This window comes from Anopheles nili, chromosome 3 (assembly GCF_943737925.1).
Source record: "Anopheles nili chromosome 3, idAnoNiliSN_F5_01, whole genome shotgun sequence".
Lineage (NCBI taxonomy): Eukaryota > Metazoa > Arthropoda > Insecta > Diptera > Culicidae > Anopheles > Anopheles nili.
This window is the reverse complement of record NC_071292.1, coordinates 12,131,035-12,144,838: the sequence shown is the minus strand read 5'-3', so window position 1 is coordinate 12,144,838 and position 13,804 is coordinate 12,131,035. Positions and strand designations below refer to the sequence as shown.

The following is a 13,804-nucleotide window of genomic DNA, read 5'->3' as shown; positions in this document are numbered from 1 at the left end:
CTTTCAAAAGCAGATAGTCGAAATGATTAGCTGGATGGATTAGTCTAATGAAAGAGAAAAAACGTTAGCTTCGGATATGCAAAAAAAACGAAACCCCATTATACCCGACAGAATGCAAGTGATCGCAGTTTCTGCCCTCTCTTCCTTTTGACGCTGAAAGACAAAAAAACGTGAAAGGTTCTTTGCCGCGAGCACACGTGTGTGGCATCCGCCCACGTGCTAATAGGTGACGCTCACGAACACCCCAGGATATGACCGTTTTCAAAAACTGTGAGGAGAGATTTTTCGGCGTGATTGCTGATCCCAGATCATCCTTCAAACGATTGGCCGTTCATTGTCCCTTAATCGTCACTTGGTTGGAATGTTTTAGAAAAAAGGCTACTATCGGAACCGTTTCTTCAACCTTACGGAAACGGTACAATAGTAGAGCAGCAAAAATTGATCTATCGCGCGCACCCACTACACTTTACGTTCTCACATTCATATGTATCAAACTTATCAAACCAAAGTGTGCCTTACTACACTGACCATGCGAACCATCGCGTTGAAAGTTTTGTTTCAATGGCTCGCGAACACACTGCAAATATGTCCTTGATTTGACACATTTATACATTCGTTTGCTATAGTTTTTTTCTTTCATTTTCGATGTTTTTAAATTATGTAGCAGCAGACAGTTGAGTGTACGGTTTCTCATCTAAAATCCCCAGTTTAAAGATTTTTGTTTCACAAAAATTGGTGCATCTGTTTAGCCAAAAACGCGCGAGCATGAATGAAATAGAGCTAGGGATCATTGTTCTACGGCCCTCAGATCCCTTCAGTCGTTTTCGAAAGCGGTCTGACCATCGATTTGTGAGCGTTCAGCTAATTAGTAATACGTTGGCGTGGGCAGAAAAGGATGTGTGGCTGTTCGACGTTATTACGTTGAACAACTGTAGCATCATATTGGGTACTTGTCGGAAAATGGAAATCATCGGAAAGCTTCTGCTAACGGAGGAATACGTAGTGGAACTGCATGTCTGCACCCCTGAAGGGTTGAGAGCAGAAACTACGAAACGGACACTATTAAATTCTGATTAATTGAGACTGTGTATTCCATTGTGATATAAACGAAGTAAAGGGAAAAAACAAACAAAACGCAAAAGGTTAAAAAAATACAATACTGATTGAACCAGAGAAAGAGAGACACACCTATAATAACAAACATTGATGCTAGCCCACCATCATGCGGGTGAAACTAGAGAAATACATTAATTTATTGCGAATAAAATGCAACGGTAAAGAATTTCTCAAAAAATAAAAATATAACACGTGTTCATTATTTCTCAAATGCTATTCGAAAGCCAACCGAATATATTTTATTTAAACGGATTCGAAGAACGCCAGTACAGACCGGGTAGTCTATCTCTTATTAGTATGCTCTCCTAGTACTTGAGCAGGGAAATTTCGTCATGTTACGACGGATGCTTGTTCAACACGGATCAGATCGAAACAAACGCAACCTCTCAGCTGGTATGTTCTCCTGTTACTTAAGAAGAGAAATTTGAGTCTCGTAGAATTTCTGTTTATTGTCACTCTGTCACTTTTCGAATGTCTCCGGAATATAACACAAAATCAATTACTGTTCTAATAGAATGTGTTATTCTACCGATAAAATTTTGGTTCTTTATTAGAATGAATACATCAAATTATACATCTTTATTACAGCTTCTGGCTGTTTTACATGTTAATCAATGTTTGAGTAATGATAGTAATGAATAAGATTTGTTTGTCCTTGGTGCGCAAGCACGTCGATCATTCATAGGAGAAAGAAAAACGGATAACGTGCCCACTAGTTCATGCTTATATGTAGAAATTACGAGCTCCATGTTCTTGGCATTCTTTCTCGCACCTTTTGTTCAATATCCACTTCCGGTCGTCTTTTTATGCAAGTCTTTGTTGCGCTCCAGCATTTCTTCCTTTCGCTCCTTGCGTGCCTTTGTCAGCATTTTCTCCAAATCTTCCAATGATACTTCGTCATCGGTTACAGCGGCGGATGCAGCAGCGCCGGAACCTTCCGGTCCGGACGATTCCGCAGCGTCACGTCGTTGCGATTTCTTCTGCTCGTCGTCTGCCCAGCGTCCCTCGACGTCATGCGGTATCTTATTCGATCCGCTCGAGCGCTGACTTCCGCCTGAAGACGACCGACGACGCCGCGGCTTTCCAGCACTAGACGAACCGGGCGAGCTGTCTTCGGCCACGTCATCTCCTCCCCGTCCGCTAGAAGAACCGCGCACTACCTTGCCAGATCCGGCACTACCAGGAGTGGTCGCATCATCCTTCGTTCGCTTCAACGAGTCACGATCCTCCGAATGGCGACGGCGTTGATCGAGTTCCGGACTGTCTTCGCGATCACGCTGGTTATCGCGGCTGTCCCCTCGACTGCGTCGGCCCGATGGCGATGAACGCTCCCGACTATCGCCACCCCGCTGACCCCCCGTGCCTCGATCGCGGCTGTCCCCACGTCGATTATGATGCCGAGGTCGATCGTCCCCCGGACTGATCGGACGACGATCGGGCGATTTGCTCATACTGCGGCTGTATGAACGCTGAAAGCGACCGCGATACCGCGGACGGAACGGAGGTCTATCGCGCCCGCCGCGATCCATCATACCACCTCCACGTCCTCCCATGAAGCGGTTGTCTCTGAAATCGCGGAAGCCACCACGGCGATAGTGACCACGCGAGTTGTTGAACCGATTGCCTCCGAATGGCATCATCCGGTCCCCGTAGCCTCCGCCACCGCCGCCACGACCACCGCGATAGAAGCGCCGATCGAAACGACGTCGTTCGAAGCTGCGCGACCGTGACCGGCTACGCGAGTAGCTGCCAGAACGCGATCGGCTGAACGATCGAGACCGGGACCGGCTGAACCGACGCCGGAAGCTGCCCGATCGCGAACGACGTCTTTCGCTGCGCGATCGAGAGCGGGATCGGGAGCTACCGTACGTGCGGTGGCGGGATTTGCTGCGCGATCGACGCATCGGAGGCGCTACGGCCGGTTCCGGCGGCTTCGAGCCACCGGCCGCTGAAGGGACATCGGCTGAAGCGAGACGGAAATTACCGAACTTATCCAACACCACCGGGCCGGACTTGACGGGTGGCATCTGCGAAGTGGCGGCGGGTTTGCTCTTCTCCAGGCCACTGCTACGGTCATCCCCGTAACGGCCACTGAACCGGCTGCCAGTTGCTCCCCGCTGGTCGGAACCATGCTGCATTTTCGACCCACCGTACGATGGTCCTGCCGCGGCACCGGTCGACTCCTCGTCCGATTCGTTACTGAACGGGTGCTGTTTCGCACCCATACCGCTGGTCGAGGCGCCGGCGGGAACGGGCTCTTTCGTGGGACGCTTGTCCTTATTGAACATCATGCGCCACTTGCCATCCTTGGCGTTGTCGTCACCACCAACACCTGTTACCCGGTCCAAATCCAGCAGATCCGACGTCTTACCTGAAAAAAGCATTGGTGCAATAAATTAGTGATACGAAACAATAATGCATAATATGTAATCGACCATTTCCAAAACGCCATGTTGCAAAAAAAGTGAGAAATTTACACATTAGAGCGCTTGCGAAAATCACACGAAAATGGTATGGGATGTTGCTGTTATCGCCTTGCTAATGACATTACTGCTCCTTACGCCTTACCTCGTGAAGTTCCAGCGCCACCGCTTCCGCCTGCGCCATCACCTAAGATATCAAACAATGCTTCCGCGAGCGATCCACCGACGGACTGCTGCTTTTCCATTTTGGTGTAGTACTCGTTGAGCTTCGAACCAAGCTCGTCCAGGACAGGGAAATTTTCAAAGATTCTGCAACGGAAGAAAAAGCGCACGCTCAATCACATGCTCCAGCAGCTTCTATCATATCGCCTCAAATACTCACTTGAGAGCTTCGCGAAGCTTGTCCTTGCCCATCCCGTCGTCGTCAGCGCCGCCCTTATCCTTCTTCTTAGATTTTTTCTTCTCGTCGGATTTGCGCTTTTTCTTGCTCTCCTTCTTGGACTTTTTCTCGTCCTTCTTCTTCTTTTTCTTCGACTTGTCCTCCATCTGCTTGCGTTCCTTTTGGTACTTGCTCGCTTCGGCCACAAATCTACGAACCTTTTCTTCGTAGTTCTCCTCGTCGCGCGGCATTTCCAAAAACTTACGCACCTGTGTAAAGTAGCGCAAAGCATATACCACACTCAATTAAGCCCCCTTCCGCGGAAGAAACCGGAACTTGTGTTATTGGGACGACTGACTAACTCACCTTCTGTTCGTAATCATCTAATCCTGACTGACCGTGATTAGAACCATGCCCGAAGACGCTGCCTTGGCCACCGATTGGGTAACCAACCAGTTCGCCTGTTCCAGCGCCGCCACGAACTCCAAGCGACATGCGCTTACCCAACGGTGAGACCGACTTTGGCTTCTTATCGTTCTTCGAGCGTTTGCGCTTCTTATTGCGCGAGCCGGATGAGTCTGGAATAAGAATGAGAAACATGGCGAAATGAGCTTATTGTCAATCATTCAGTCCCCTCCACTAGTGGCCGAAACCCTTGCGGAACACAATAATCATGGAGCAAGGGTCCCTCCTCGGGCTCTGGAGCGAAAATTTTGTGCAATAATGCTCGCTTTTCACGATTCGAGGGAACCAACGGAATGAAAAGCCTAAACCGACACCTCGTTATCCTCGCTGCTAATAGTCTAGTGTGTGTAATTTTGGGGAATGATTTCATCTCGATCGTAATCGGACTGCTTGATTCCCAGTCAAAGGTATTGTACCTCGTATCTTTGGCTTGGTATATCCATGAATTCCAGCTGAATTGACCGTCCTACAAAAGAAAGAAACAATCGCCTGCGATCCGGGCGCACGTTCTTTTTCATTTATTGTCAACTCTCGTGCACCTCTGTTGATTGATTGAGTGGGCGGATAGGACAACCGGTGAATCGCTTTTACTAGCGCCTATCAGCAGCTCGTTCCGCGACGTCGTCGCTTTCCTTTTTGTGTCATTTGCGTAGTGCGCTCTGTTAGACGCTCATCGGTTAAATTATCCGCACAGTTTTAACATATGAGTACACCCATGCAGAGACGGCGACCGACTACGATTCGTCGAATTTGCTTTCAATGTTTTGAACAATAAATACATCTCTTTCTTCATTTGTATGTAACTTTTACAACCTAAAACATACGGATATAACTGTACTATAGAAAACGATCGTATGCAGCAGCAATGATGTGTGAGATAGTGAATTATGCTAATCAATTTGACTTATAGCAGTTGCTAGAGAAAACAGAATTGGTGAAATATGAGAATAATCGTTAACATAATAAGGCTTAGAAAAAGATAACCCTCCAATGAGAAAGAGTATACAATTTTTTAAACAAAGGCGCGCAATTCGTTGCCATTTCAGGTGCGGGTCCAATGCAATCAACGATAATACGAGGAAGAACGGGGATCTCATCATGCGAATTGTCGGCAAAAGTTACAAACAAACGGACACACAACCATGAAAACAGCAAAAGAATATTGCTATCACCGTCACAGAAAAACACCTACCGGAACTGCTGGACGATGCACTGCTGGTGCTGCTAGTGGAATCACTGCTCGAATCGCTGCTCTCCGAGCTGTCGGAGCTAGAATCGCTGGAGCTACTGTGATGTTTCTTATGGCGTTTTTTGCGATCTTTCTTGCTTTCTTTCTTACGTTCCTTACGCGAGCCTTCGTTATTATCGCGCTTGCTGCTACTTCCCCCAAATGCACCGCTCCCACCTGATGTATCCGGTTCCTGTTTGTTACGATCGCTCGATGACGGTTTGACGATGTTAAGAGCTGGAGAACGAAAACCGAAGATATGGTATATTATTGGTGGATCATGTTGGTCTAGGAGCTAGCTCAGTTAGAGATACATACCGGGTAGTTCCAGCTCTGTCGGTTCCACTATTTGCTTGCCAGTGAACGACGGTTTCGTCTTCAAAAATTCCAGTGATGTTTGGGCCTCTTCGTGGTGTGGAATGATGTTCAGACAATCCTGGTATGCTTTTTTCGCTTCTTCGAAGCGGTTTTCCTCCTCATAGCTGCGTCCGAGAGCAACCAACGTCTCACCCATATACTTACGCGCATTAGCATGCGAAGGATTCAGCTTCAATGCCGCCTCAAAATCATCGACTGCTTTCTTGAAAGAACCGCTGTTGGCGTACAAAGCCCCGCGCGCAACCAAACCTTCGACGTTCCGTGGATCCATACTTAACGCTTTATTGAGACACTGGAAGGCCTCTGCGTGGCGACCTTCTTTAAAATGCTCAATTCCTTGTGCGACCGATCTGTGGGATTGCAAACGGAGAAATAACTTCTACTGCTACGGACGTCAGGAGATTTTTTCGATGATATTTAGCACCTACCTAAACGCCCATTTGCTGTTCTGCGAGTTGCGCAGTTCAGCCGCATACTCCTGCGAGGGATATCTCCCTTTCAAGCTCGACATATTCGTATAGAATTGTCCACTATCCAATCCAGCGTCTATGTATAGTTGCTCTGTATAACTTGGATCATGAAATGAAGGCGACTTTTCAAGAAACTCCTCGTAACTCACACGCTCCCCCCGATTTACAGCTAACCTGTAAGAATGAAAAAAGTAATTGAAATTAAATAAGCGTCTTGCAACAATATGCTTATTCTTTACGATCACTTTTCTGATTGAAATATTACAACAATATAAATGAACAGCTGAAAATTATTCTATATTCAAAGAAAGATTAAGTAAGAAGCTTGTTTAACGATATCTCCAGAGTAAGTGTCAGCTGTTCAGTTATTTGCACTTCTTGATTAGCCGACACTTATCCGGCCCGTATGTTTTTATTCGGAATTATAGCGTGCTTATTGTTTTCTTCAAAATTTTGCTGATCCGCTCTGCTGCCCGTGCGAAGAGAGTAATACCTTACTCATTCATTAAACTCTACACACAACACCTTAGCGAAAGTGATGTTTCGTTGGTTTGCTGCTGTGGCTGCCGCTGCTGCTTCTGTTGTTATCCATACACAACACACTTACTTGTAAATTGCCGGTAATTCTTCCTTTTTTATCAACCCATACGTTATCGATTCTGGCGAACGACTTTTAGGGCTACGCTGCATAGTACAGATCAATCGGCGGGCATCGGGCACAACGTTGACCACCTCACAACAGATGAAATCGTTAGTGTAAAAAAATTTAGCATGATGCTCATGCTCATCACTCTCATCTGGTTTGGCGCCGTTTCCAGATGACGGCAGCAGATTGTTTGATATGGTACCCTAAAAAAGATAGAACCACATCCGAAGTTAGCGTAATCAACACGAACAAACGCAAAGGCTATGATCGACGATTGGTTATCTCGGTGATCATTTATTTAATCGAGTGTATGCTAATGATTTGTCATACATAATCAATCAAATGAAGAATTATATGATACATTAAGTTGTTCATAATTACCTTCACAGACTTGTTTCGAATTAATGACGTCATATTACCAACTATAACAAGCGGTCTGAATATAAGTGCAACAAAATGTTTATATGATATAACTGTTCCATACACAACGTCCCCTGGTAGCACGGTCTGGAGAAAAAGGCATTAATGTATCTGTTTATTCTGGTTACAACAGAACGCCTCCATGTAGGGGTGGTATGATTCTGCATACCTTCAACAGATGCTCTGTGTTTCCATTCGCCTCCGAGTCCAAAAACACTTCCAACGGCGGTATCACAAAATTTGTATCTATAATTATAATAGCCCCACGGAAGATCGGAAACGTAGATTAGTGAGTATCAGTCACATTCATAAGCAAGATAAGACGGACATTAATCGTTTGTCGCGTACATACTTTTATCCACTTACCATTTTTGAAATCACCCATCAATGTTTTGGGAAATGGAAAAGGGTGATAAAATATGTCTGCATTCCGTGCCATGAACTGATGCAACTTTAGCCGTTTGGCTCGATCCTGAAAGGAAAAGTGCTTCTGCCGCTCGTTGTAGACGGAAAAATCCACATTGTTTCCAATGCCGAGATGTGACAGTTCGTCTTCCAAGCGCTCCGTTTCCCATATTTTCTGAAATGGCTTCCCGTGGTATCCGAGGGTTCGCTCAATCAGATCCCGGCAAAGCGGCAACTGACTCATGGCTTGCTTGCGGTCAAGGAAGTTGTCGAATTTTTAATCAGTCAAATAGACGCCTTCACCATACGGTCTTCTGTTCACAAAAATTCACTTTTTAAACTTTTGACACACTTCTCTGACACAAGAATCTGATACGCTTGCTTGAAGAATCTGCAATCTTTTTTTCTACAGGTAAGTGTTATTGACGATTGAGTGCTTTTTTAATGATTGATTTTTTAGCAGTGTATGAAGTCGCACTCAAAGTGATCGTAATGAATAATTCGTCGAACGCGTTATCGAAAAAAAAACGTACCCCGGGCAACTAAGTTTAAAGAAAAATGGCTGACTATTCTAAGAAATACACAACATCGCTAACGCAATTCAAACTCACAACAGAGAATCGAAATTGTCTATAATTACCTGTAGACGGGTTAACAACTCGATTCAGCTATGGAAATAAGTTTGCTTCAAGCTTCCCTTACTTATCATATCAGAAAAACGCACTAAAATGGCTGAAGCACCATTTCGTTTTTCTTCTTGTTCTTCTTGTGCCAAGCTAATTTCCGTGCGGTACGGAAACCGCACTTCCGAGCACCGCCCACTCACTTAACGGTGGAATTAACACGAAACCGTGTGTCTTTATGATAGGTAAAACAACCAAGGTTTATTATTTTGTTTAATTTCACGATAATTTGATTCAAAACTTTACTTTTCACGCATTTTACCACAGAAATGATTTAAGCAGTGCACAAGCGCTTGGAGAGTTCTGACAAATAAGTGGATGCGGTGACAGTTTCGTAAAACGTGCTTTTAATTCAGGTTATGCAGCCAACTATGTGAGAAATGGTTTTGACATTACCATGAGCTAAAACTAATTCGATTTACGAAACGACGGTTAATAAGAAAACAAATTATCTGGTGCATGAAACGATAGAACTGGTAATTGGAGACGTACCTTATGCATTAAGGGGGTGAGCTCCATGCGTTGTGCGAAAGCCCCACTGCGTAGCGAAACAGATTCATTCGAAAGCGCGCAAGGTCCTTTTGGGCCGTCCACATGGACACACGTGTTATAGCCAATTTAGGATAAATTCAACACATTCGCAGAAAAACTGTGAGCGGATTTATATTATTTTGCAACTATACAGGAATTTGGACAAAGAAGTAAGTAATGAATAAACCTATCATATCAGTTCATATAACCTATCATAAGTTCGAAAAACTGATATGTAATAGGTTAATCGCCCTTTTTAAGAACTGTGCAGCATGTGCAAAATTGTGAACATCATAGTTATTGCAGTAATGCCCAATGATTTTGCATCATGAATTTAATCGTGAGTAGCACAGGATTTTTAACCGAGTCAGCCCGGGATAAGGCTCACAGCGACTGTTGGGAGGAAATGCCTTTCAGCCCAGAAACAAACTCAAATCTCAATAAGGCATTATCATTCTTAAATAAATAATAGTAATATTGTCACAGGATTTGATTCGATCATCCTTACTCATATTGGGAAATAACATCCTTGTTTAGAAAATACAACGAATAGATCCAATACAACTTTAAATTTGCCAAGGATATTCCCATGTACATGAATGTGAAATGAAAATTCCCGTATAAAATCGTTTATGCCCATTACAAGCATGAGGATAACAAAAGCTCTATGATCATTTGTTAATTGTACGTTTTAACAAACAGATGCCCAACAATAACTACAAATCATTAGGTCCTTTTATTAAATTAAATAATTTAATTTAGGTCCTTCTATCATCAAAAAATATACAAGTAAGTATGTTTTCATATTTATTATCCATGAATGAACTGTATCTGCTTATTGTCGTCGTCGCATTAGAATTACAATATATCCGTGATATTAGCAGTAATCTGTATTGGTTGCCGTAGCAGTATTTTTATCTTATCTACTATTGTGCACTTTCTACTTAGCGTGGTATGTTGAAACATCACTTTTTTACTTCGACATAATCTACTTCAGCTTTGCCTCAAGATATTGTTTTACATGAGGCCATATTTCGTCGGTAGTACTTCCTTTGAATGTCGCCAACACGCCTTTTTCATTGAAATACGCGTTTATTGGACGCGTGCACGCGTCGTAAACCTCCAGCCGCTTTCTCACGGCAACCGGATTATCATCAGGCCGTTGACTGAGTGGCTCGCCAGTCTCATCATCACGACCCGGCGTCTTGGGATCGTTGAATCCAACATTGTACACCCGTCCACTTGGTAAGTGCACCCAACGGCTTCGTATTCGGTCGATGATCACCTCGAAAGGCACGTCTAAATTAATGACTGTGTCTATTTGCTCCTGCTTCCACAGATCTTCCGCCTGCTCGCGGGTCCTAGGGAACCCGTCCAGCAGCCACGAATGCGCCTGGATTTGATCGAGTTCGCTCAATATACACCTGGTTATGTAAATATCTGGCACCAATTTGCCCTCTCGGATGTACTTTTCGGCGATCAGTCCAAGTTCTGTGCGTTTTTCAATGTTGGATCGCAACAAATCACCGCTTGAGATGTGCTTTAAATTAAAGCTTTTAACAATTCGTCCGGACACAGTTCCTTTTCCCGAACCGGGTGCTCCCATGATAATAGTCCGAAACAGTTTTCCGCTCGCCATCACGCTAGAATACGTTACGCTTTTCAAAATATTTCAACAGGTACAACTTCCGGAAATTAATCCTCCTGCACTCAAAAAGCACCACTAGAAAGATATTTGCCGCACGAGACTATTTCCTCAGTCATATGGTATGGTAGGTGGTTATCGCACTATCAGCGTACTTTGGAACCATCGCATTCGCCATCCAGTGGTTGGGAGAGGGAGATTGTTATGATTTGATCGTACATATAATTAAACCGATCCCCCTATGTGCATTTGGGATGAATTTTATGTTGTTATTTACGTACATTCAACGGCTGGTTTTGGTCTATTAGATTTGGTTAAACTGGTTCATTTTTCAATATAATTTTCCTTGATGGTTTGTTAAGAGTTTGAAAAAAAACATCATTTAAACTAGCGTACATACATTCAATACCGCCGTTCATTTAATTGTTGGTAAAACGATTATAGTAAGGCAATGCAAAATGACAGTTATCCAATAGCTTAAACTGATTTTTAATCTAGCAATTTTTAAAACTGTTAATGTTAGTTAAATATAATTAACAGTTGACTTAGATAGTCAACGAGTTAGTTAACATCATTAAACCTAAACATTACAAAAACTAGAGTCTATTCGCACAAGAAAACAAAGCAACAGTTATTCTATAAACGTCACTTTTTCGATAATGACACAGCGTTGGACAAACCGTGTTCTGAACAATGTACTCCCAATTGTTGATTCTGTATTCACTCTATAATCCCGCATTTTGAGCAAATGTGTAAACAATTTGTAAGTAAAACAGCGGCCTGAAATATTGCAAAATATACAGATACTATAGGTGCAACAATATAAAATGTATAATGAATATATTGTTAAAAACATAGATTATTTCTCTCTCAGAACGGAGCATCGTTCCTTGTCATTTATTCAAAGCGCACATCACTACATCAGAGACTGCAGTGAAAAAAATAAAAAAGGACATCAAAAAACAATAGAAAAATAAAAACATTCGACGGAAAAAGGACGAAAAAGTTGTGGTTTCTTTGAAGGTACAGGTGGTGTGTTTTTGAGGTGGTATCTGGTGTGTTTCTTGGTTTCGATTTGACGCCTTAGCGCGAATCTGGTGAATTTTGTGCGATTTTATAATTCTTGGTCTTTATTCTAGCTGCCGTATATTCTCCCTATGGGTACTAGATTCTTTGCGAACCCATTTCCGGATTACGGTGGTGGGCCGATTCAGCGATGTGATGACCATATTAAGGGACTGATTCAATCATACGTAAACTTGATAGTTGAAAATACCAAGCCCGACCGCAACACCGACCAACGTGGGGATTTATATGTGGGGGATGCGGGTAATAACTGCAATCTCCCATTCTGTATTAACTATGGCTGTGTTAATGCATTGTGCGTACTATTTTTTAGGAATTGCCTACATGTTCTTGAAGCTTCACGATGCGGGAATATTTGGACAGGAAGCGTTGCAGTATGCTAAGCAGTATATCATTAACGCCAAAGCACTGGCTGCGAGGTACGCGGCACGACCCGAGGAACGTTGCTCGTTTTTATGCGGCAACGCTGGCGTGTACGCAGTGTCAGCGGCCATTGCTCACCGGCATAACGCGAAGCAAGAATTAGACGAAGATCTGCGCTGCTTTGCAACCGGCATCGAGGTTTGCAAGCGCCTCGATTTTAACAAGAACGGCAGCGACGAGATTCTGTTTGGACGGGCCGGATACCTGTCCGGCATCTATTGGCTGCACCAGACGATCGATCGCAAGCTTTTCTCCCAGGAAGTGCTGAGTGTCATCTGCACCACTACCCTCGAGAGTGGCAAACGCCATCGGACCGGTCTTCTACCTCTCTACTATCAGTGCTACGGGGACGATTACCTTGGGGCCGCCCACGGGACATCCGCTATCATGCACATGTTGCTCGAGTCACCTCTGCAGCTAAACCTGAGCAGCGTGGAAATGTCGCTAGTCAAGAACACGGTCGATGGGCTGCTCGGACTGCAGGACAGTGAGGGCAACTTTCCGACCACGCTGCAGGACTGCGTGAGGCGTACGCGCAGCGAATCGCTCGTGCACTGGTGCCACGGTGCGGCCGGCATAGTTTACCTGATGGCCAAAGCATATCTCGTGTTTCAGGAGCAGCGCTACCTGCAGTCGTGCATTCGCAGCGCGGACCTCGTGTGGCGGAAAGGGTTGCTGCGTAAGGGACCCGGCATCTGCCACGGTGTGGCCGGTAGTGGATACGTTTTTCTGCTGCTCTACCGGCTCACGTCTGATCCGAAGTATCTGCACCGGGCGCTCAAGTTCATGGAATTTCTGACGCACGAGGAATTCATTCGGAATGCGCGCAACCCGGACTGTCCGTTCAGCTTGTACGAGGGCTACGCCGGAACGGTGTGCTTTCTCATCGATCTGCTGCGCCCGGAAAAGGCCGCCTTTCCGTTTATGGATGTGTTTGAAAAAAAATTCTAAGACACCGAGTCGCGACGCGTTTTTGGTAGCGTATGCTTGGATCGAACGCTAGGTTCACGATCACTAGAGTCGTCTTCCTGCGGAGCGGAATATTGTGGGAGAGAGGAAACTTCAAACAAAACGCACATCGAATAGATATTGTGAGCGCTGTTCGAAATCATATACATGCACTCGTAACGAGTCAGTAGCATATTTAGCGATATAGAAATCATATAGCACAAAACATGTTGGATTTGGATAACGGTAGTAGAACCCAACTAGCGTCTCCCGCAGTATCAAACTCTTTCCCACTTTTCCGAACTGAATGTTATCTTTCCGCGGAAAAATTAATGGAAATTAATGAAACCAAAAAAACCCACACAAATCCACTGAAGACTTCACCAACAAACTCACACATTCTCGAAACGGCCACCGTGTGGTTCGCTATCGCTTATCGAACGGATGCAAAATGTACTGCCATTTAATTGCGCTCTAGCAGACGTGAGCGGGTATGGGGAAGAAGCGGATAAGTATTTTGCAAACGACAAGACGTAGCAAAACCAGTAAATACTATTG

At 44.5% G+C, this 13,804-nt stretch overlaps 3 protein-coding genes across 4 annotated transcripts; 1 reads left to right on the top strand and 2 right to left on the bottom strand.

The window, feature by feature from the left end:
• Positions 1–1,622: 1,622 nt before the first annotated feature.
• LOC128722760 (tetratricopeptide repeat protein 14) lies at positions 1,623–8,174 on the bottom strand. The gene is made up of 12 exons (XM_053816440.1): positions 7,892–8,174; positions 7,695–7,771; positions 7,487–7,612; positions 7,283–7,308; positions 7,067–7,249; positions 6,418–6,633; positions 5,930–6,339; positions 5,576–5,848; positions 4,285–4,496; positions 3,922–4,187; positions 3,685–3,848; positions 1,623–3,487 (listed from the first exon to the last, which is right to left on the bottom strand). Exons 1-12 carry the CDS (start codon positions 8,172–8,174, stop codon positions 1,896–1,898), a joined length of 3,828 nt encoding a protein of 1,275 aa, XP_053672415.1. The 3' UTR covers positions 1,623–1,895.
• A 1,958-nt stretch (positions 8,175–10,132) lies between these two features.
• Positions 10,133–10,783, bottom strand: LOC128726084 (GTP:AMP phosphotransferase AK3, mitochondrial). Its single transcript, XM_053819872.1, has one exon. It carries the CDS (start codon positions 10,781–10,783, stop codon positions 10,133–10,135), a length of 651 nt encoding a protein of 216 aa, XP_053675847.1.
• Positions 10,784–11,502: 719 nt separating this feature from the next.
• On the top strand, positions 11,503–13,249 carry LOC128726386 (lanC-like protein 3 homolog). Of its 2 annotated transcripts, none has more exons than XM_053820190.1 (3): positions 11,503–11,552; positions 11,929–12,118; positions 12,189–13,249. In XM_053820190.1, the coding sequence occupies exons 1-3, from the start codon at positions 11,538–11,540 to the stop codon at positions 13,247–13,249; spliced, it is 1,266 nt and encodes a 421-aa protein (XP_053676165.1). In that variant the 5' UTR covers positions 11,503–11,537. The 2 variants fall into 2 exon arrangements, with proteins under 2 accessions (XP_053676165.1, XP_053676166.1); XM_053820191.1 differs by lacking the exon at positions 11,503–11,552 and adding an exon at positions 11,829–11,844.
• The last annotated feature ends 555 nt before the right edge of the window (positions 13,250–13,804 follow it).